The following is a 24791-nucleotide window of genomic DNA, read 5'->3' as shown; positions in this document are numbered from 1 at the left end:
GAGAAGGACAGCTGCTCAGTACAGGTTTAAGAATCCAAAATAAGCTAACAATGAACCACCATCCTAGAAGGCTTATCAAGCTTTAATGACAATTAGAAAGGTATTTGTGAGTTTCATGAATTGCCAGGACAGCTGTTAAGGAGAGTGGCCTGCAAAGACAAAATTCCTGGGGGCAAAACCCAAGTGGTTCCTTCCTGGTTTGTCTGAGTTCCTCATCTCTAAAATGGAGAGAATAACGTTACCTCTCACATAGGGTTGTTGGGAGAATCAAATGAGTAAGTATACATAAAATGCTTAGATCAGTGTATCTGTTTATTATAAATATATGTATTTTGTATATAATAAATACTATATGAGTGTTAACACTTAACACTTTTATGATTCCCTCCATTTTTAGTAGTCTTCTCTGTCCTCTTTATTTCCCATCCTATCCTACATCCAATTTCATTGCTGGCCAAAGGTGACTGCCAAGTCTTCATTGCTACAACATTCCTAAATACTGTTAATTCTAGCTTACATCATGCATTTATACTTTTTTTTTTACCATTTTATTGAAACAGATATGTGTCTCATTTGATCCTCTTTTCACTAGCAAGAGATTTAGACCTCAATAATAAATATACTGTACAATTAACAGTGTTACAGACGGGAACACAGGATAATGAAGGATTAAGTATTGTAGAAATGACTGAAGTTGTGTTTACATAAAAGTGAAAAGTGTTAGTCACTCAGTCATGTCCAATTCTTTTTGACCCCATGGAGTGTAACCCACCAGGCTCCTCTGTGCATGGAATTCTCCAGGCAAGAATACTGGAGTGGGTCACCATTCCCTTCTCCAGGGGATCTTCCCAACCCAGTGACTGAACACAGGTCTCCCACATTGCAGGCAGACTCTTTACCAACTGAGCCACCAGGGAAGCCCAATACCAAATGGAAATCAAATGTATCTCCATATTGTACATTGATGATGATTCTAAAATCTTTTCTTTTGTAATAAATATACTTTTTTAGGCTAATTTTCAGACCATGAAGCTGTGAAGACTACTGGAATTATTCTTAGGGTCATTATGTTACTGAGTTTAAGCTCACTCTGCTTGCCACAGAAAAGGCTAGTAAGTTGGAGATGAGGTGTTGGGGAAAGGAATAATGACTTTATTTGGAAAGCTGGCAGACTGAGAAGATGGCAGATTAATGCCTCAGCATAATGATCTTATTGGGGTCTGGATGTCAGATTCTTTTTTAGAGTCAGAGAGAGAGCGGGGTGAGGAAGTAAAGTAAAAAGGTCACAAGTCTTGGAAATATCTCCTGGAATGGCCAGACTCAGAGAGGGAATGGATATGTTAATTTCTTCCCTCCTGTAGCCATCCACAAGTGGACAGGGTCAGGATGTTTCCCAGAATGGCCAGCCTCAGAGAGGGAATGGATGTGTTAATTTCTTCCCTCCTATAGCCATCCACAAGTGGGCAGGGTCAGAATGTTTCCTGAAACAAAGGTACTTTGGTTTAATATTCAGATAGAAGGGCAGGGTTCATTGAGGCAGGCCATTATGTACACACAGTATCCTTTTACTGAACAAAAGCAAAAGGAAGCAAAGGTTAAAGTAAGAGAAACATCCCAACAGGGAGTCAGATTTTGGTTCTTGCCTGTAACAATCATGTTGGCTGACTGCAGTGGGCAAAGGGCCACTGCTGTTGCTTATGTATTTACCAACCTCTTCTAATTATTACGGAAGAAAGAGGATGGGCTGATGTTATGGGATTTATACAGATCTTCAGAGTTGTTCCCAGGAATTCAATACTAAAATAAATTCCTTCTAATTTAGGATCTAAAATACCCCTCTTACGTTCAACTAGTATGTGAGGTGGAACAAATTATTTGCCTTAATTCTCCACCTTCTCGTGGATCCAGTGCCCACTGCCATGTAACTTTGCAAATCTTCCTACTCAAGGTAGAGGGTACTTGTCTGTCCTTTTCCTCCGGGCTTGACCCTTTGATGTACCTGGTCCATACATGTGGGCCTAACCCTTTTCCTCTCGCCTGCCTGCCACTGCCATAGCAGATCTTCCTGAGCAGTTGCTTCTCTCTCCTTCCACATGGGACCCAGAATAAGCACATGTGGACGAAAATAAAGCCCTGTATACAACACAGAGTCTAACCCGGTGGGATCTGCTGACGGCACAGAGTTATCAGCAGGCACAGATGAACTGACCCCCACGTGACCCACAGACATCTGAGAAAGCAACATTTATTGCTGTATACCATTAAGACTTAGTGGTTCTTTGTTATATAATAAAGTTGACTGATAAGATTTTGTTTCAGTATTACAAAAAAAAAAAGGTTTTATTTTTTGTAGAAAGATAGAAATAACTCCACAAATATGTATCAGGTAATAATAATGATTTTGTAAAATACCAATGACATTCAGGAAAGGTAATTAACTTATGAAACAATATCACATATAATCAATAAAGCAAATTTGTATTTGCTGTATTTGCTAAATTGCACTACACGAAAGTATATAATGTATGCTAATTAAGTTAGTTGGTTATAATTTTAATAACTGACTTAATGTCAATGAAAGTGTGTAACTGAGAAATCCAACCAATACTTTAAATAAGTATAAATATACTTTTAATAAATATAAAGTATATTTCTAGACTGATGTTGGAATTTGTGAAAATGACTTAATGACTTAATTACATATAATAACTACATTTTAACAGTAACAGGAATATTTTATATAATCAACAGAATCAAAACAAACATTTGTTGAAAAACAAATGGAACATTTTAAATGACTAATATTTTCAAAAGGACTTGACAAATATGTTGATTATATGAAATTAAAGGCCATTAGCTTTACAAATGCTAACAACTTTTCTGTTTCTGCATGAACCCCATCTAAGACAATAGAAAATGAGTGAAACTAAGAAAAAAAGTTGAAAACAGTCTTATTTATAATCACTTATTTTAAATGCTCTGTTGATAAAGTAACAAAACATAAGACATCTTCTGTTACCTTTTAGCACCTGCTAAGCTGCTCAGTCACTTCAGTAGTGTCTGACTCTGTGTGACCCCATAGACGGCAGCCCACCAGGCTCCCCGTCCCTGGGATTCTCCAGGCAAGAACACTGGAGTGGGTTGCCTTTTTGAAAATCTTTTAAAATGCAATTTTTTAATAAGAAAGACAACGGTCCATTTTAGAGAATAACAGAGCTAGATTGCATTGAGTAAATGTATTGCAATACACAGTTCCGGAGGACTAAGCTGGGGGCGGGGGGGCATTCTCAACTGAAACTGGCTGATTTTAGTAAAGAAATATGACTCATAATCTTTTTATACACAGTTTAGGATTATTAAATTAATGATTGTCTTTAGGGATCCATATAAAATGCTCATTTAAAAATATTCTTGAAAACATTTAAGCACAAGATCTTCATATATTCAACTTTAGTATGCTTCTGTTTATTTGGTAAACTGCTAAGGTAGTGAGTCATTTTCAACAGTTCCTATTTCTACTGAGTTCAAGAGAATGCCCAGTCTCCACAAATAAAAAGTAAATAAAGGAAATGCATCAGAGAGTTTGAAAACAGTTTCGTCATGCTTCTGAAGAAATTTCTTGATTTCTTGATCCTCATGCCCCATTTTTGAAGAGTTGTCTTCTTTGTTTTCCTTTTGAAGAAGTTGCTCCAGAACCCAGAGCACAGAGAACATATTTTCATAGCGTGCCACATCATAATTGGCTTGTACCTACAGAAAAACAACAAACTCCTTTTAAAAAATATTGCAGTAGCTTAGCTAAGAAAAAGCCAAATAAAGGGATCAATTTTTTTTTTTTTAAACAAAAACACTTGACTTATTTAACACCTTCTGTCTTCCTGTTCCTTTGACTGGGGTTGGGAGAGAAAGGAAAAAAAATTTTCCAAAAACTTTATGATCTTGGTGCATGAGTTTCTTTCCTTACGTTTACAGAGTTCCAGACCTTTCTCTACATTGTTGCTATAATTTGTTACTGAGATGAATCTGAGAACACTTGGCAAAGAGTCTTACACACACCAAGTCTTGTGTGTTGAATTCAACCTCTCCACAAAGATTTCCAAAGCCTGATACTTCTGTCAATAATAATATCAGGATCTTTGTTGGCTGGATTCTAGAAACACGTTTCAAAATATCAATATAACACAGTTCGAAAGTGCTTAGGGTTATGACCTGTAAACAACCAGATGTAATCTCATCCTGAGGCTATACAAGCCAGGAGGGAGTATGATTAAATTTGAATCAGATACATGGGTCATGAGAAAAAATGAATATGACTCTTGTAAAAATTATTTGGCTTAGATGGCTTTGGAAGGAATGATGCTAAAGCTGAAACTCCAGGACTTTGGCCACCTCATGCGAAGAGTTGACTCACTGGAAAAGACTCTGATGCTGAGAGGGATTGGGGGCAGGAGGAAAAGGGGACCACAGAGGATGAGATGCCTGGATAGCATCACCGACTTGATGGATGTAGTCTGAGTGAACTCTGGGAGATGGTGATGGACAGGGAGGCCTGGCGTGCTGAGATTCATGTGGGTGCAAAGAGTCAGACATGACTGAGCAACTGAACTGAACTGAACTAGATGGCTGAAAGTGAGATAAATCAAAGGAAGCCCTAAAAAGTGCACAAAAGAAAACAGAACATACAAGGGAATACAAGAAGTACGTAACGATATAAATTGGCTTTCTCATTTGCTTATTAAGAAATAGTCTGGAAACATTCACCAAATTTATCCACTATTCAGTTCAGTTCAGTCGCTCAGTCATGTCCAACTCTTTGCGACCCCATGAATCGCAGCACGCCAGGCCTCCCTGTCCATCACCAACTGCCGGAGTTCACCCAAACTCACGTCCATCGAGTCAGTGATGCCATCCAGCCATCTCATCCTCTGTCATCCCCTTTTCCTCCTGCCCCCAATCCCTCCCAGCATCAGAGTCTTTTCCAATGGGTCAACTCTTTGCATGAGGTGGCCAAAGTACTGGAGTTTCAGCTTTAGCATCATTCCTTCCAAAGAAATCCCAGGGCTGATCTCCTTCAGAATGGACTGGTTGGATCTCCTTGCAGTCCAAGGGACTCTCAAGAGTCTTCTCCAACACCACAGTTCAAAAGCATCAATTCTTTGGCACTCAGCCTTCTTCACAGTCCAACTCTCACATCTATACATGACCACAGGAAAAACCATAGCCTTGACTAGATGGACCTTTGTTGGCAAATGTCTCTGCTTTTGAATATGCTATCTAGGTTGGTCATAATTTTCCTTCCAAGGAGTAAGCGTCTTTTAATTTCATGGCTGCAGTCACCATCTGCAGTGATTTTGGAGCCCCCCAAAAAACAAAGTCTGACACTGTTTCCACTGTTTCCCCATCTATTTATCCACTATAGTAATACACAAATGAAGAAACATTCTTTTGGAGCCCAGAGGAATGTATCTTCAACAAGGCTGTCTGATAAAGAAACAAGTATATACAGATAACTGCTACCTTCTATTTTTAATTGAGGTATAATTGACATAACATCATATTAGTTTTATCTATACAATGTACTGATACAATATTTGTATATACTGCAAAATGATTTCCACAGGAAGTCCAGTTAACACCAGCACTCAGTTACAAAATTCCCATGCTAATAAATTTCAAGATTGATTTTCCTAGTCACTTTAAAATATGCAATACAGGGTTATTAACTATAGTCACCATGCTGTACATCTGCATTCAATCCTTTTTCATTTTACAACTGGAAATCTGCACCTTTTGACTCCTTTGACCCATTCTGCACCAGAATTTCACCTCAGTTCAGTTCAGTCGCTCAGTCATGTCCGACTCTTTGCGACCCCATGGACTGCAGCATGCCAGGCCTCCCTGTCCATCACCAACTCCTGGAGCCTACCCAAACTCATGTCTATTGAGTTGGTGATGCCATCCAACCATCTCATCCTCTGTTGTCCCCTTCTCCTCCTGCCCTCAATCTTTCCCAGCATCAGGGTCTTTTCCAGTGAGTCAGCTCTTTGCATTAGGTGGCCAAAGTACTGGAGATTCAGCTTCAACATCAGTCCTTCGTATGAATACCTAGGACTGATCTCCTGTAGGATGGAATGGTTGGATCTCCTTGCAGTCCAAGGGACTCTCAAGAGTCTTCTCCAACACCACAGTTCAAAAGCATCAATTCTTCGGCGCTCAGCTTTCTTCACAGTCCAACTCTCACATCCATACATGACCACAGGCAAAACCATAGCCTTGACTAGCGGGAGCTTTGTCGGCAAAGTAATGTCTCTGTTGTTTAATATGTTGTCTAGTTAGTCATAACTTTCCTTCCAAGGAGTAAATGTCTTTTAATTTCATGGCTGCAGTCACCATCCACAGTGGTTTTGGAGCCCAGAAAAATAAAGTCGGACACTGTTTCCACTATTTCCCCATCTATTTGCCATGAAGAGATGGGACTGGATGCCATGATCTTAGTTTTCCGAATGTTGCGCTTTAAGCCAACTTTTTCACTCTCCTCTTTCACTTTCATCAAGAGGCTCTTTAGTTCTTCACTTTCTGCCATAAGGGTGGTGGCATCTGCATATCTGAGGTTATTGATATTTCTTCCGGCAATCTTGATTCAAGCTTGTGCTTCTTCCAGCCCAGTGTTTCTCATGATGTATTCTGCGTATAAGTTAAATAAGCAGGGTGACAATATACAGCCTTGACAATATACAGTACTCCTTTTCCTATCTGGAACCAGTCTGTAGTTCCATGTCCAGTTCTAACTGTTGCTTCCTGACCTGCATACAGGTTTCTCAAGAGGCAGGTCAGGTGGTCTGGTATTCCCATCTCTTTCAGAATTTTCCAGAGTTTATTGTGATCTACAGAGTCAAAGGCTTTGGCATAGTCAATGAAGCAGAAATAGATGTTTTTCTTGAACTCTCTTGCTTTCTTGATGATCCAATCGATGTTGGCAATTTGATCTCTGGTTCCTCTGCCTTTTCTGAAGTTCATGATTCATGTATTGCTGAAGCGTGGCTTGGAGAATTTTCAGCATTACTTTACTAGCATGTGAGATGAGTGCAATTGAGCAATAGTTTGAACATTCTTTGGCATTTCCTTTCTTTGGGATTGGAATGAAAACTGACCTTTTCCAGTCCTGTGGCCACTGCTGAGTTTTCCAAAATTGTTGACATATTGAGTGCAGCACTTTTACAGCATCATCTTTTAAGGTTTGAAATAGCTCAACTGGGATTCCATCACCTCCTCTACCTTTGTTCATAGTGATGCCTCCTAAGGCCCACTTGACTTCACATTCCAGGATCTCGCACTAGGTGAGTGAATACACCATCGTGATTAACTGGGTCATGATCTTTTCTGTACAGTTCTTCTGTGTATTCTTGCCACCTCTTCTTAATATCTTCTGCTTCTATCAGGTCCCTACCATTTCTGTCCTTTATTGAGCCCATCTTTGCATGAAATATTCCCTTTGTATGTCTTATTTTCCTGAAGAGATCTCTAGTCTTTCCCATTCTATTGTTTTCCTCTGTTTCTTTGCATTGATCACTGAGAAAGGCTTTCTTATCTCTCCTTGCTATTCTTTGGAACTCTGCATTCAAATGGGTATATCTTTTTCTCCTTTGCTTTTCACTTCTCTTCATTCACTGCTATTTGTAAGGTGTCCTCAGAAAGCCATTTTGCCTTTTTGCATTTCTTTTCCATGGGGATGGTCTTGATCCCTGTCTCCTGTACAATGTCACGAACCTCCATCCATAGTTCATCAGGCACTCTATCAGATCTAGTCCCTTAAATCTATTCCTCATTTCCACTGTATAATCATAAGGAGTTTGATTTAGGTCATACCTGAATGGTCTAGTGGTTTCCCCCACTTTACTCAATTTAAGTCTGAATTTGGCAACAAGGAATTTATGATCTGAGCCACAGTCCGCTCCTGGTCTTGTTTTTGCTGACTGTATAGAGCTTCTCCATCTTTGGCTGCAAAGAATATAATCAATCTGATTTCGGTGTTGATCATCTGGTGATATTTATGTGTAGAGTCTTCTCTTGTGTTGTTGGAAGAGGGTGTTTGCTATGACCAGTGCGTTCTCTTGGCAAAACTCTATTAGCCTTTGCCCTGATTCATTGTGTACTCCAAAGCCAAATTTGCCTGTTACTCCAGGTGTTTCTTGACTTCCTACTTTTGCATTCCAGTCCCCTATAATGAAAAGGACATCTGTTTTGGGTGTTAGTTCTAAAAGGTCTTGTTGGTCTTCATAGAACCATTCAACTTCAGCTTCTTTGGCATTAGTGGTTGGAGCATAGACTTGGATTACTGTGATATTGAATGGTTTGCCTTGGAAATGAACAGAGATCATTCTGTTGTTTTTGAGATTGCATCCAAGTACTGCATTTTGGACTCTTTTGTTGACTACGATGGCTACTCCATTTCGTCTAAGGGAGTCCTGCCCACAGTAGTAGATATAATGGTCATATGAGTTAAATTCCCTCATTCCAGTCCATTTTAGTTTGCTGATTCCTAGAATGTTGACATTCACTCTTGCCATCTCCTGCTTGACCACTTCCAGTTTGCCTTGCTTCTTGGACCTAACATTCCAGGTTCCTATGCAATATTGCTCTTTACAGCATTGGTCCTTGCTTCTACCACCCGTCACATCCAAAACTGGGTGTTGTTTTTGCTTTGGCTCCATCCCTTCATTCTTTCTGAATTTATTTTTCCACTGATCTCTAGTAGCATATTCGGCACCTACCAACCTGGGGAGTTCATTGTTCCATGTCCTATCTTTTTGCCTTTTCATAGTGTTCACAGGGTTCTCAAGGCAAGAATACTGGTTTGCCATTCCCTTCTCCAGTGGACCACATTCTGTCAGACCTCTCCACCGTGACCCATCTGTCTTGCTGGCCCCACATGGCATGGCCTACCTTCACTGAGGCTGTGGTCCATGTGATCAGATTGGCTAGTAGTCTGTATTGTGGTTTCAGTCTGTCTGCCCTCTGATGATCTCTCTCAGTGCCTACCACCTTACTTGGGTTTCTCTTACCTTGGACGTGGGGTATCTCTTCACCTCAGGAAACCACACATCTGTTTTGTTTTTGGAGCTCAGTTGTTTGTCTGTTTTTTGGTTCTACATATAAAAGGGACCATACAGTGTTTATCTTTTACTATTTGACTTATTTCACTTAGCATAATGCCTAAGGTCCATCTATGTTGTTGCGAACAGAACAATTCCATTATTTTTTCAGCATCAGCATCGAACCTGGACTGGCAACTCGTTTCCTACATGATATTTTACATGTTTCATTGCCATTCTCCCACATCTTCCCACCCTCTCCCTCTCCCACAGAGTCCATAAGACTGTTCTATACATCAGTGTCTCTTTTGCTGTCTCGTACACCGGGTTATTGTTACCATCTTTCTAAATTCCAATTCCATTATTTTTTACGGCTGAATAACAGTCAATTTCATACATGTATATGTACCCAATCTTTTTTTATTTATTCATCCATGGATGGCATTTAGGTTGTTTCCGTGTCTTGGCTATTTGGCTATTGTAAATAATGCTGCAATGGACATAGGTGTACACATACTATTTTAAATTAGTGTTTCAAGTTAGTTAACACTAATACTCAGGAGTGGGAACTGTTGGATCATATAGTAGCTCTGTTTTTAAGTTTTTGAGGAAATTCCACAGTTTTCCATAGTGGCTGCGCCAGTTTAGATTCACACCAGCAGTGCACACGGGTTCCCTTTTCTCCACATCCTCACCGTCATCTGTGTTTTGATACTCTGGGAGTTGGTGATGGACAGGGAGGCCTGGTGTGCTGCGGTTCATGGGGTCGCAAAGAGTCGGACACGACTGAGTGACTGAACTGAACTGAACTGAATAACCATTCTAACAAGTATAAGGTGATATCTCACTACGGTTTTAAATTTCATTTTTCTGATGATTAGTGATGTTGAGTATCTTCTCATGTACCTGTTGGCCAGGTTTATGTTTTTGGAAAAATGTCTATTCAGCTCTTCTATTTTTCAGTTGAACTGTTTTTTGCTACTGAGATATGTAAATTCTTTATGTATTTTGGATATTAGCCTCTTAACAGGTATATTTATTGGAAGCCACCAGTTTCCCTGGTGCCTCAGATGGTAAAGCATCTGCCTACAATGCGGGAGACCTGGGTTCAATCCCTGGGTTGAGAATATCTCCTGGAGAAGGAAATGGCAACCCACTCCAGTATTCTTGCCTGGAAAATCCCATGGATGGACAATCCTGGTAGGCTACAGTCCATGGGGTCACTAAGAGTCAGACACGACTGAGCGACTTCACTTCATTCCAAGGACTGATGCTGAAGCTCCGATACTTTGGCCACCTGACATGAAGAGCCGACTCACTGGAAAGGACCCTGATGCTGGGAAAGTTTGGGGGCAGGAAGAGAAGGAGGTGATAGAGGATGAGACAGCTGAATGGTATCACTGATTCAATGGACATGAGCTTGAGCAAACTCTTAGAAATAATGAAGGACAGAGAAGCCTGGTGTGCTACAGTACATGGGGTCACAAGGAGTCAGAAACTACATAATGACTGAACAACTACAATATGATTTGCAAACATTTTCTCTTTGTTGATTTTCTTTGCTTTGCTAAAGCTTGCCCATGATGATTTCTCATTTTGGTATGAACCTCAGAAAACAGCTGCCAAGACTAATGTCAGGGAGCTCACTTCCTATGTTTCTTCCAGGAGTTTTAAGGGTGTAAAGCAGGCAGAGTGTATCTTGGTTCCTTTCTACTTGCTTTGAGAATCTCTCTTTGGGGACGGTTAGTTCTGCTTCAAGGTGGGCTGGGGTCCCACTTTTCTGTGCTGTTGTGGACTTTACTTTTACCAGAATTTGTCTGCTCTGGGTTCCACTTTTACCCTAAATGTTCATTCTTGTAATAATTAAATGGATGAACTCTTTTGCTCCAAGATATTTACATCTCATAAAACATTAACTTGAAATTAACTCCTCTCTTTGGAGACAATATACATTTAACTTACAAGCCGCAGTAGCCCTCCTGCTCAACGTGACTAAGACGGCATCTCTGTGGGGGGAGGTCTTTCCTATAGTTCCCAAATTTTATCACACTGGCAGCTGCCCACTCTGCCTAATCATATGTTCAGAAGCTTTCTGAATTAGTGCATAAGCTGAAATAAAAAGTAAAATAAATGGTATTAACATGACAGTTGATACCCTTCTACTGTATTTTGGGGTAATTTTTACATTCTTGGTGTCAAATTAAACTGCACCACACCAGCACAGGAAAATCCCCAACAGAGGTAAAATACAGTCACCTGGAAAATGCTCCAGTGCTTTGCCTGAACACACACCAGGAAGACAGAATGAAACCCAGAACACAAGCACAATAGCTCTGTACAGTCAACAGAAGGCAATCACCTTTTCTCTCTATCTTGGTCTTTTAGAACTGAAGGAAAGTTGAGAGGCAGCTTCTATAGTCCCATGACTGCTTATTACTCTCCCATTTTGTAGACTAGGGGGCCTTTGGAAGAGGAAATACTTCTCTGGTAGGAAAATCATCATATATTTTTGTAGGTTATTTTCAGAATTAAACATGTCTTACGTCTATTTTTCTGAGTTGGGCCTGTGAAAGTCAAAGTATACTAACATTTATTTGCGTAGTAAAGAAATATTAACATTTCTTTACATGCTGCAAAATGTTACCTCAACACTTACACTATAAAATTCATGCTACAGACAAATGGTGCCTGTTTCCTAATTGTTGTTTCAGTTGAAATTCAGTCTAGGTTAACTTGACATTTTTGTAAACACTTATTATCTTTGAAGTAGCTATATCTACTTGTTTACCATCTTCCCATTTATCCCTCCTTTTTCATCAAAAGAACCTCAGTTTTGTTGAGAATGACAATGGATCAACTAAAAATGTCTATTTTTTAGTCTCTCTTAAGGCTAATTCTGGTCAAACAGATGTAAATATAAGTGACTGGTTAGGGCTTCTGGGAGAGCTCTTTAATAGCAGGAAAACCCAGTGGAATGCCCTTTAGCCTTCTCTCTTCACCACTGTTTCTGCTTGGAAGAAAAGGTGCAATACTTGGAGGTTCAGCAGCCTTATTGTGAACATGAGGATGAAGGCTGCCCATGGATCAGTAGCAAAGGCCAGATTCTAGAAATCACTGTGCAGCTCGATTTACCCATGAGGGATGACTGTATCTTGCTGCCGGGGTTCCCTTTTTCTGTTTTGGTCTTTTAAAATCGTAACCTTGAAACTTCATCTAGGCAGGAAGGAAATTAAATTTCCTTTGTCTTAGAAAGGTGCTGCCTACTGTCTCTGACACAGAAGGACAGAGATGCCTAAAGGGACAAAGCTAGGCACTCTTTGGAAGCCGAGCACATAACAAAAGTTACTGTACATTGAGGTATGGCTCACAGTTTACTGCTGAAAACTGAGAATGTAACAGTTCATTACATTCAACAGTTTGATAATTTATGTGGGCTAGCCAAGAGCACACAGAAGTCCAGTCTGACACTTTGAGAAATAAGCATGCAGCTACGGAAAGGATGAAAACACAACATGACATTATTATAATTGCTGCAAATGCAAGAGATGAAGGAGAAAATTGGATTATTACAGGGCAGGAGCCAAATCAAAGAGTCTAGGTGCCTATCTAAATGTTACATTAAATGTTCACGGAATATAATATGCCATTGGCTCCGTATCCCACATGCCAGATTTTATTAGACAGAGGCAATAAATAAGATACAATTATAATAAGTTGTTTCTAAGAGAATGAATTCAACACAATACTATAAAGGAAAAGGTCAGTTGTCACCATGATGATTAAGTGAAAAACATATCCCTAAGTTTTAAAAACTCAGCCTTTTTTAACTATTAGAAGGCAGTAGATTTCAATCAAGAAGCTGAGGAGGATGAAGTTAACTCTCTATCAGCTACTTACTATGCAGCTTTAGCTTCTAAAGCACAGGCAAAGGCAGTGAGAGCCCAGCACAATACTGCATGCAGCCCAGCTACAAACAGTGCCTGAGAACACAGAAGAACCACATGCATAATACACACATGACACACACACACACAATCAATGAACTTATGTTTGCCACAGAATTATACAACCTTGGTGCCAGATCCATACTGAGGGAGTAGAAGGCACAGGCTGATCAGAGCTGAGTAGTTAATTAGGGAAGATTTCTTAGAGATGAATTGTGAGCCAAGGTTCAAAGGGAGTGAAGGATAGAGACTGGTCAATGACCTTTTGATCAAAGTGCCAAGTCAAAAAGAATAAAAAGGATCCAATGGGCATTAATCCATCTTACTTTATCCAGATAATGGCATAGTTAATCTGCCTAAAAGTCTGCATTCCGGAGACTGGTTCCAAGGGGCTTATGTCTAATTTGTGGGTAACTTAGATTAAAAGTTCAAAGCATTAAAAGAGCTAGCATTTGGGATCTTGACATTTTGCCATGTTTCCAAGAGGAAGTAATTTAATAAGTGTGAAACATGTATACATAAAAATATCAATTAAAGGGATATATATGACATAATTAAAAATCTGTCTTAATTAGCCTTGTTTAAAAAATGATGGTTTTCTACCTTGAATAGCCAAAGCAATCTTGAGAAAGAAAAATGGAACTGGAGGAATCAACCTGCCTGACTTCAGGCTCTACTACAAAGCCACAGTCATCAAGACAGTATGGTACTGGCACAAAGACAGAAATATAGATCAATGGAACAAAACAGAAAGCCCAGAGATAAATCCACGCACCTATGGACACCTTATCTTTGACAAAGGAGGCAAGAATATGCAATGGATTAAAGACAATCTCTTTAACAAGTGGTGCTGGGAAAACTGGTCAACCAGTTGTAAAAGAATGAAACTAGAACACTTTCTAACACCATACACAAAAATAAACTCAAAATGGATTAAAGATCTAAACGTAAGACCAGAAACTATACAACTCCTAGAAGAGAACACAGGCAAAACACTCTCTGACATATATCACAACAGGATCCTCTATGACCCACCTCCCAGAATATTGGAAATAAAAGCAAAAATAAACAAATGGGACCTAATTAAACTTAAAAGCTTCTGCACAACAAAGGAAACTATAAGCAAGGTGAAAAGACAGCCTTCAGAATGGGAGAAAATAATAGCAAATGAAGCAACTGACAAACAACTAATCTCAAATATATACAAGCAACTCCTACAGCTCAATTCCAGAAAAATAAATGACCCAATCAAAAAATGGGCCAAAGAACTAAACAGACATTTCTCCAAAGAAGACATACAGATGGCTAACAAACATAAAAAGATGCTCAACATCACTCATTATCAGAGAAATACAAATCAAAACCATTATAAGGTACCATTTCACGCCAGTCAGAATGACTGCGATCCAAAAGTCTACAAGTAATAAATGCTGGAGAGGGTGTGGAGAAAAGAGAACCCTCTTACACTGTTGGTGGGAATGCAAACTAGTACAGCCACTATGGAGAACAGTGTGGAGATTCCTTAAAAAACTGGAAATAGAACTGCCTTATGATCCAGCAATCCCACTGCTGGGCATACACACTGAGGAAACCAGAAGGGAAAGAGACACGTGTATCCCAATGTTCATCGCAGCACTATTTATAATAGCCAGGACATGGAAGCAACCTAGATGTCCATCAGCAGATGAATGGATAAGAAAGCAGTGGTACATATACACAATGGAGTATTACTCAGCCATTAAAAAGAATACATTGGAATCAGTTCTAATGAGATGGATGAAACTGGAGCCTATTATACAGAGTGAAGTAAGCCAGAAAGAAAAACACCAATACAGTATACTAACGCATATATATGGCATTTAGAAAGATGGTAACAATAACCCTGTATACGAGACAGCAAAAGAGACACTGATGTATAGAACAGTCTTTTGGACTCTGTGGGAGATGGAAAGGGTGGAACGATTTGGGAGAATGTATAGTATCATGTATGAAATGAGTTGCCAGTCCAGGTTCGATGCACGATACTGGATGCTTGGGGCTGGTGCACTGGGATGACTCAGAGGGATGGTATGGGGAGGGAGGAGGGAGGAGGGTTCAGAATGGGGAACACATGTATACCTGTGGCGGATTCATTTTGATATATGGCAAAACCAATACAATATTGTAAAGTTAAAAAATAAAATAATAAAAAAAATGATGGTTTTCTCATTAACCAACTTTACCTACTTCTCTGAAATCTGTTTCTTGAGGCTCAATATTAAAGACAGCACAGGATCACAAACTTTCAAATAAGTATTACCTATCATCATCATCATGTTTTTACCCAAAGTGAAAAAGTTATCACCTTATCCATTAGGTTCTCTGAAGCTAGAAGAAAGCTACTGGTATTACTCAAGTACTGTACCATGGTCAACTGTTGGGAGCATTTCAAGCTCATTGTGAACTATTCCTGTAGAGGTGTGTAAGAATCTGACGACGCACCTTTATCTTCTTTCCTCTACCAAGGAAACTCTTCATAGATAGCAGTCAGCCAGCAGACAATTCCTTTTAGCACAGAAGCATCATAAGTGTTAGTCACTTAGTCATGTCCATAATGAGAAACCTAGATGTACAATTATTTTAACATCTTTTTGATATTAGAAGGACCAGGGGAGAGGAGTATGTTTGGGTTAAACACAGCGTTTTAAAGGAAATATAAAAAAGGTCCAGTTGTTTGACTTGTGTGAGATGGATCAAACTGTCCAAGTCTCGTTGTTGATGCTCAGTCACTAAGAGGTGTCTGAGTCTTGTGACCTCATCAGCACGCCACGCTTCACTGTCCTTTACTACCTCCAGGAGTTTGCTTAAACTTATGTCCATTGTGTCTGTCCATGCCATCCAACCATCTCATCCTCTGTTGCTCCCTTTTCCTCCTGCCCTCAATCTTTCCCAGCATCAGGGTCTTTTCCAATGAGTCCGCTCTTTGCATCAGGTGGCCAAAGTATTGGAGTTTCAGCTTCAGCATGTCCTTTCAATGAATTTTCAGGGTTGATTTCCTTTCAGATTGACTCCTTGATCTCCTTTGATCTCATTGCAGTCCAAGGGACTCTCATGAGTCTTTCCAGCACCACAGTTCAAAAGCATAAATTCTTTATGCCCAACCTTCTTTACAGTCCAACTCTCACATCCATACATGACTACCGGAAAAATCACAGCTGATGAGTGTGAAAGAAGAGAGTGAAAAAGCTGGCTTAAAACTCAACATTGAAAAAACTAAGATCCTAGCATACACTCTCATCACTTCATGGCAAACAGATGGGGAGAAAGTGGAAGCAGTGACAGATTTTATTTTCCTGGGCTCCAAAATCACCAGGGACAGTGACTGCAACTATGAAAGTAAAACAGGCTTGCTCCTTAGAAAGAAAGCTATGAGAGACCTAGGAAGCGTATTAAAAAGCAGAGACATCACTTTGTCACAAAGGTCCATATAGTCAAAGGTATAGTTTTTGCAGTAGTTATGTATGTGAGAGTCAGACCACAAAGCAAGCTGAGAGCCAAAAAATTCATGCTTTCAAACTGTGGTGTTGGAGAAGACTCTTGAGAGTCCCCTGAACAGCAAGATCAAACCAGTCAATACTAAAGGAAATCAGTCTTGAATATTCATTGGAAGGACTGATGGCTGAAGCTTAAGCTCCATTACTGTTGTGAAGACCCTGAGGCTGGGAAAGATTGAAGGCAACAGGAGAAAGGGGCGGCAGAGAATTAGATGGTTAGATAACATCACTGACTCAATGTACAGGAATCTGAGTAAACTCTGGGAGATAGTGAAGGACAGAGGTACCTGGTGTGCTAGAGTCCATGGAGTCACAGAGTCAGTCAGTCGTAAATGACTGAGAGACTGAACGAGCAACCGTTCCATTCTGAGAAACGTTTTCACTATTTTATACCACAATGTTAAAATTAGTCTCAGGCTGGAAATGCCTTCCAAGCATTTTGTAAAGCAAATAGGTAATTTATTTGTCTGGACTTTCATCATAGTAGTTCTTGACAAAGCAGTACAAGCCAGATGACTTTGTTATTACCACAAGCATGTATTAATTGAGAGAACAGGGCTCATAGATAGGAATGAAAGCAGGAACACTTAGCACTTTGCAACATTATGTTGCTGTCTGCCTCACACTCCACTTCTTGCCCTTCCATCCTACTGCAAACACAGACTGGGTACCTTCATGTGCCAGATCCCACTAAGTATGGGCATTCAAAGGACTGGATCCCTATCTATACTAGGAGAACTCTTTGTATGCATCTAGGGAGACAAAGACACGACTGAGTGATACACACACACACACACACAAGGAGACAAAGAAGTAGAAAATAATGGCAATGCAGAGTACGTGCCTGCTCTAAGGGCTATCAGTTCAGTTTAGTTCAGTCACTCATCATGTCTGACTCTTTGCAACCCCTTGGACTGCAGCACACCAGGCCTCCCCATCCATCATCAACTCCCAGAGTTTGCTCAAACTCAGGTCCATCGAGTTGGTGATGCCATCCAACCACCTCATCCTCTGTCGTCCCCTTCTCCTCCTTCCTTCAATCTTTCCCAGCATCAGGGTCTTTTCCAATGAGTCAGTTCTTCGCATCAGGTGGCCAAAGTATGGGAGCTTCAGCTTCAGCATCAGTCCTTCCAGTGAATATTCAGGACTGATTTCCTTTAGGATGGACTGGCTGGATCTCCTTGCAGTCCAAGGGACTCTCAAGAGTCTTCTCCAACACCACAGGTCAAAAGCATCTATTCTTTGGCTATCAATTCTAAGGGCTATGGGGGGCTCTAAAGAGAGCTGAGTCTCATGGTGTGAGAAGACACAGAAAGGCAGGAAGTGAGCCAGTCGTGGATGGTGACCCCACGGGCTCACTGCCTCCTCGGTTCTTTTGGACAGATGACGTGAACATTTCTGTCACCACAGGGCAAACACCTGGTGGGCTACGGCCACAGCGCCCTCGGTGTCCGGTGGATTGACATGCACTGAGGCACAGGGCGAGGCAGGGAGCTTAAAGGAGGGGTGGGGCGATGCTGGCAATCTCTGAAACAACTCACTCGGCAGAGGGCCCACCCCTCAGACTGCTCTAAGGCCGTGCAACCAGACTCATCTGACTGGTGCATGCAGTCACAGGCCAAATCAGGTCTATATGTTAAAATCTCAAAAGACTGTGTTTAGTTCTATAGGGTCTGCTGCTGTTTTTAGTAGCTAAGTCGGGTCCAACGCTTTTGCGAATCTATGGACCATAGCCTGCCAGGCTCCTCTGTCCATGTGATTCTCCAGGCAAGAAAACTGGAGTGGGGTTGCCATTTCCTTCTCCATGGGATATTCCCGACCCAGGGATCGATCCCACGTCTCCTGCATTGGCAGGCAGATTCTTTACTGTGAGCCAACAGGGAAGCCCTCATGAGGTGTATGGTGTCTCGAATGTGTGATGCTTATCTTCCTGAAGAAGGCAAAGAGAATAAGAGAAACCATGAAAGTAGCATTGGGAGAGGATATACTGCTTCACTAAGTGAGGCCACCCCTACCACATAATTCAGACAGAGCGCGAGCAGAAGAAACAGGAGCTGGTAAAATGTCTGGTATATATTAGAAACAGAGATCCAGATAGCCATTATTTATGGCAAACACGTGTCCAAACAGCCAGTGGGGATAAAATCAACAAGAAACCTTCTTCTTTAGGACTTTAAAGATTATTCAAGACAGCATCAAAACCCGCCTATCCAGGCAGAAGGCAGGGGCCAGATTTGCTGGAATAGAATCAATGACCACCCAGACCAGAAAAGACTCTCCTAGAGGCTGCTTAGTTACGCTTTGATCGGTTTGCCAAAGTAGTAAGAAAAGATATATTTTTAAGAGCATTGGCTCCAAAGCCGAAGACTAGTGACAGTAAGGGTGTGGACTCATAAGTGACCAGATCCTTTCTAATACTTTTGTTTGGAAACAGAAAGCTAAATTTGGCCTCAGATAAATTCACTGATTAACTCACAAAGCACAACAAAATGGGGTTGTATTTACAGAAATTAAAAGTTTCAACACATTTATTCCTTTTTTACCCCTGTTTTCAATATCTGTCACCAATGACTGAATTAAATCAGTTTCTCAAAACTTGCTTTCAAAGGTTAAATGAAGCTACACAACAACACAGGAAAGTTTGGAAACACAAGAAAAAAAAATATGTGTTCTCATGAACATTTTATCTTACTATTGACATGGAGACTGGTATACAGCAAAGTGAGCACTACATTTCTTGTTCTTTTGTTTTTTTAAAAACCAACTAACCACCATCTCTTCTTTAAAAATCAGATTTTTTTGAGACATAATTTGACACATGGAAAAATTACCCTCAGTTTTTATTATCATGAATTTGGTAAGTTACTTTTAAGAACAAGGAAAGGGCATAATAGAAACAATCTTTGAATAAAAGAAAAAGCAATAATGCTATAATCATGTGAAATTGTTTAACAACATTTTAAATGTTTTGCTGCCTTCTAGTTGATTTTTATTAAATACATGTATAAATTTAGTGGGTATTTTTACTACTACATGAAGTACTTATATAACTGTAACTATGATTATAATAACTACAATTTTTACCTGAAGGTAGGTAAAGAGACACTGACGTATAGAACAGTCTTATGGACTTTGTGGGAGAGGGAGAGGGTGGGAAGATTTGGGAGAATGGCATTGAAACATGTAAAATATCATGTATGAAACGAGATGCCAGTCCAGGTTCAATGCACGATACTGGATGCTTGGGGCTAGTGCACTGGGACGACCCAGAGGGATGGTATGGGGAGGGAGGAGGGAGGAGGGTTCAGGATGGGGAACACATGTATACCTGTGGTGGATTCATTTTGATATTTGGCAAAACTAATACAATTATGTAAAGTTTAAAAATAAAATAAAATTAATTAAAAAAAAAAAAAGAACCAGAAGACTGAAGTTTAATAAAAGGAAAAAAAAAAATGAAAGATCCAAATGAAATGCAGAAAACTTAGAAGAAGGAACTAGACTTCAAACTATGAAAAAGTTAATCTGGTTCGACTTTTTTCCTTACCTTTGTGCTGAGAAGCTGTTGGGGAAATGCATCTATTACAAAAGTGCTAAGTGGTTCTAAGGAAAGCTTTCGTATGTAGAGCTGATGAAAGTCTCTACCTGATGACAAATGTAAAGAAAGGAGTACAGAAACAGAGGATCTAGCCTTCCATTTTCTCCTTCAAAGAACATCTCAGTAGACATTGCCAACTTTATCAGCGTGTATACATGCTGAAATGGAAAGTATACAACAATGACAAGAAGCATGGCTTCATACTGGAGAAGGAAATGGCAATCCACTCCAGTATTCTTGCCTGGGGAATCCTGTGGACAAAGGAGCCTGCGGGCTACAGTCCATGGGGTGTTAAAGAGTTGGGCACAACTAGCGACTGAGCATATAGCTTCAATATACTTTAAACGTCACAGGTTCAAGGTGGAATTACATATGTGAATAATGACAATACAGTGGGATGTATTTATAAGAGTGTTATTGTATTGGCATTGCTCCTGGATGAAAGTGAAAAGTGAAAGTGAAGTCACTCAGTTGTGTCCAACTCTTTGCGACCCCATGGACTATAGCCTATCAGGCTCCTTGGTCCATGGAATTTTCCAGGCAAGAGTATTGGAGTGGGTTGCCATTTCCTTCTCCAGGGGATCTTCCCAACCCAGGGATCGAACCCAGGTATCCCGCATTGCAGGCAGATGCTTTACCATCTGAGCCACCAATGTGCTCAGCACATACTCTCAATGGAGAATGCTGAGTACCTGTTTTAAACTAGCAATGGCTTATAAGGAAAATCAAATATATTATGGGAAATGAAGTTAATTTAAATGAGCTGAATATGAAAAAGCAGAACAACTCGGTATACATACATTAATACACAGGTTATAAAAGTGCTTCTCATCTTTTTTCAGATACGCATTGCAAAACAAAAAATCAAGTATTCTGAGGCGTACTCACATGTGTAAAACAGATCAGTTAGTTCATTTAACCAGCACTATATGTACTTGGTTATATGTTTATAAGCAATTATTTTCAGAAAAAAAATAATGTTCCCAAGTAAGTTGATTATCATTGGTTAATTTCAAAGAAGTGTTTAAAATAAACACTGAACACATTTTAAATGTAACTGTATTTGTTTCTTAATTTGTCTGAAATTACAATAAATTTTACCTTTTTTTAGAAACTAAACTATGCTGCTAACATTAGAAAAGTGATTGATTCTTTACCGAAATTCAACCCCAAAATGTAATATCTGGATCTGTTATAAAAATGACATTAAATGCTTTAAAATGATATATTCACTAATACAACCAAAACCTCTCCAAATGCTTCAAGAAAGTGGTTTCAGCAACTAAAAAAAAAATGAATATCTTACTCAAAAACTTTTTCATACTTGAATTCAAAATGTAAAGAAATGCAGCAGTTTCTTATCAAATGCTCCACTCTGGGGGAATAAAGTCTACTTCTCTGGATGTCTAACTTCCAGACATCAACTGTCTTTGGAATTTGCAGACCCTGAGACAGAAACGGCCACCAGGAGACTGTTTCCGGTGGACTGTGCATGTGACTGCAGTAGGGCCACTGAGGGGAACTAAGGACAAAGACTGTGTGTGGTCCTCAGCAGACCCTCGGAACTCCCGTCAGGAACGCGCTCTGATGGTAACAAGGACAGAGGAGACAGTGCTGCTCCACAAGAGGGAAAGTGACAATGGACAGCAAAGGAGAGACTAGAAAACCCAGACTGGGTCTTCCAGATTGGAAAAGGAGCTCCAGATGCTTCAGTGTGCCTCCAAGGACATAACGGAGGCAGCACAGTTCAACAGCAGATGCTGGTTCTGAAAAATGTATAAATGATACTTGATACATTCAGTTTAATAAACTGAATTTACTATAGCATTCCAATAACACGTTAAAGTTTAAAAAGTATCTTATTCATGTGGAAAATGTTCTTATGCAGAATAGTTAATTTTTGCAGTGATATTAGAGGATGTGATGTACCACCAGGAACATTATTTATTTTAGCATAACTAATAAGTCCCTGGGCATTATCCATAGAAAATTACTACAAAATAGTTATTCTTGGCAAGTACCCTAGGAAGTTTAGTAGCAGTGTCTTTTCAAAGATACATTGGGTTTTAAGAAAACTCAGAGAAAAAGTACCCAAACTAGATACACAACTTATTTTAGAAAAAGGTATATACACATATACAGATACACACACACACACAAATTTATATATATCTGTGTATATAATTGCATATAATTAATATGGACATAATTACTTACTTTTAGGATTCATGAGTATGCATACAGTATTTCAGCAACAATAATGTTTTATATACATAGTCTTGAATCTATTATGGAAAAACCTGCACAGCCTTCCATAAAGTAAGAACTCTGGTTTAAAGGCATATTATTTTTCATAAAGGTGTAGGAAAAAGAAATTCAGTAAGCACATATTGTATAATGAAGCATTGGTCTCAACTTTGTCCTTGGAATTTCCTGAGTGAAAGGAGTGTCTTTGTGATTCATGGCGGGCCCTTGGCTCCTACATGAGATGAGTGAGTGTAGCCGATGGTCACCTGCAACACCAACCATGTAATTAGAAGACTGAGGCCAGAGTCAGCCTGACCTCGGGATGTGGGGACTGGAGACTGAGTTCAATCACGTGGTCATTCATTCACATCTACGTAAGAAACTCCAGTGAAAACTCTGGCAAATGACGCTGTGTAGAACTTTCTGATTGGTGGACACACTGATACACCCTGAGGATGCTGCATCCTGATCCCAGGAGAGGAGGTCGTATAAGTTCTATGCTTAGGATGCCCTTGAACCTCCCACTGTATCTCTCTCCATTTGGTTGATCCTCATTTGTATGTTATAATAAAATAAATATAATACTTTCCTGAATTGTGACTCATTATAGTAAATTATGAAGCCCAAGGGAGTTAGCAGAAACTTCCCCTTCCCCCACATTCGTAGCTAGTTAGTCGGAGGCACAGACCCCCACCCTCATAGTGGCTGGCATGGGAAGTGAGGGCGGTCTTACTGGAGACCACGCCTTGACTCTGTAGGGTCTGCACTAAGTCCAGACAACTGGCATCAGAACTTAACTGAACTGGAACCCACTAGTCTGTCTTGAAGTAGAGGCGAGTTACACAAAAATATTCAAAAGGTCTAAGAAGTCACAAAAATGTAAGCTAAATTTCACAAGATGTCCCCCTCATCTTTCACACTTGTTTTTACTGAGGTATAATAACACACAACATTCTATTAGTTTTAGTTGTACAACATAATGACTCAATATCTGTAAGTCCTGGGGTCCAGCCCCGGTTGGATCCAGGGATTCCCTCAGGATGACAGCGTCAGCGATTAGAATAGCAATAGCTTAATTAAGTATTAATTAGAGATATAAAGAGTGGTTAAATAGGGATAGCTCAGTGAGAAAATTCAGTGGAGAGAAGAGGCTGAATAACTTGGTTTACGTGGAAAACCAATAAAATTCCAAGACAAGGAATTTGCACCATCTACGTAGGCCATAGGCATCCTTCCGTTCTCCCGAAGGAGAGGAGACACTAAGGCCTCCCTGGTCAGATCTTAGAAGGCCAGGCAAAATTAGTAGGCTTGACGAGCCTCCACTCTCCAGATGGGAATTCAGCCAGAAGGTGAGAGGAAGAACGACATGGGGAGACCAAGCTTCGGTGAGCAAGGCCTGTAGCTTTATTTTCAACAGGGGCTTTTATATCCTAGGTTGCACACAGAGGATAATAGGGGGTGTGAAATCATGCAAAGTCAGCAGTCTTTGATCCTTATCAAAACCAGGGTTTCTTTTCTGCAAACTTATCATATACAAATGGTTTAGGTGATTTACATCATCTTCTGGCCAGAAGGCCTGTTAACATTTTATGACTCTGATAAAGGTTTGTCAAGCATAAGACTTATTTTCTCTAAGAGTAGTAATTTTAAAGTTTGGCGCCATCCTCCGAAGGTGTTAGATAAAGTTGCATTCCTATAGGGCAAAGGTGCAATGGGTTTACAACAAAGGAAAGAATTTATTACTCTAATGGTCTAAAGTTGTTAACACCAAGGCCACTACTTATTTTTTCTACATACCAACTATATTAATTAATACACTTCCTAGGGTACAATACAGGGGATGTGGAAACTTGGCAGCAAGCATTGGCTCAACAATGAAATCTTCTACTAGTTCTATTCTGACAATTTCTAACTCTCCGAGAGGCTCTATACTATTTGAATATCTTAAGCTCCCGTGCCTCTCGTGGTTGGGAGACTGTAAACAATCGTAGCTGTAGGAGTCCGGGTAAACCTGTCAGTCAAGTCAGACAGCCATCTGAGGGGTTTGTGAACTAAAACACTCTTGTCACGCCCAGGAACTTTATTAACTGGAGCTGTAAGTTAACTCTTTTTCAGAGAAAGAGATGGTGGTGGGGGAGAGCCCTCAATAAAGTCAGAGGTGTAGGTGAGAGCACAAAGCAGTAAAGTAGGCAGACTCTGGTTTTGGGGGTAGATGCTTGAGAATTTCCAGGGGGACTCCTGAGGCTCGATCCTGCCTTTGCGTATGTCGAGCCTCCTTCCTCATGACCTTTGCCACGGGCAGAGTTCCTCACGCTGGCTCCTGGCATGTAAGTATGGGAAATGGTCCCCATAATAAGTCAAATTAACATTCATCACC

The 24791-nt window shown here is 40.1% G+C and overlaps 1 protein-coding gene across 3 annotated transcripts in view; it reads right to left on the bottom strand.

Moving 5' to 3' along the window:
* Positions 1-1302: 1302 nt before the first annotated feature.
* The window catches only part of MEI4 (meiotic double-stranded break formation protein 4), a 251998-nt gene continuing 228509 nt past the window's right edge, over positions 1303-24791 (bottom strand). For all 3 annotated transcript variants that reach the window (XM_061427259.1, XM_061427258.1, XM_061427260.1), the window contains one exon: positions 1303-3750. In XM_061427259.1, the coding sequence (XP_061283243.1) occupies positions 3481-3750 (270 nt within the window). In that variant the 3' untranslated portion in view covers positions 1303-3480. The remainder of the gene's footprint in view (positions 3751-24791) is intronic.

Source organism: Bos javanicus, chromosome 9 (genome assembly GCF_032452875.1).
Source record: "Bos javanicus breed banteng chromosome 9, ARS-OSU_banteng_1.0, whole genome shotgun sequence".
Lineage (NCBI taxonomy): Eukaryota > Metazoa > Chordata > Mammalia > Artiodactyla > Bovidae > Bos > Bos javanicus.
The sequence above is the reverse complement of the archived record's forward strand: the minus strand, read 5'-3'. Positions and strand labels throughout refer to the sequence as shown.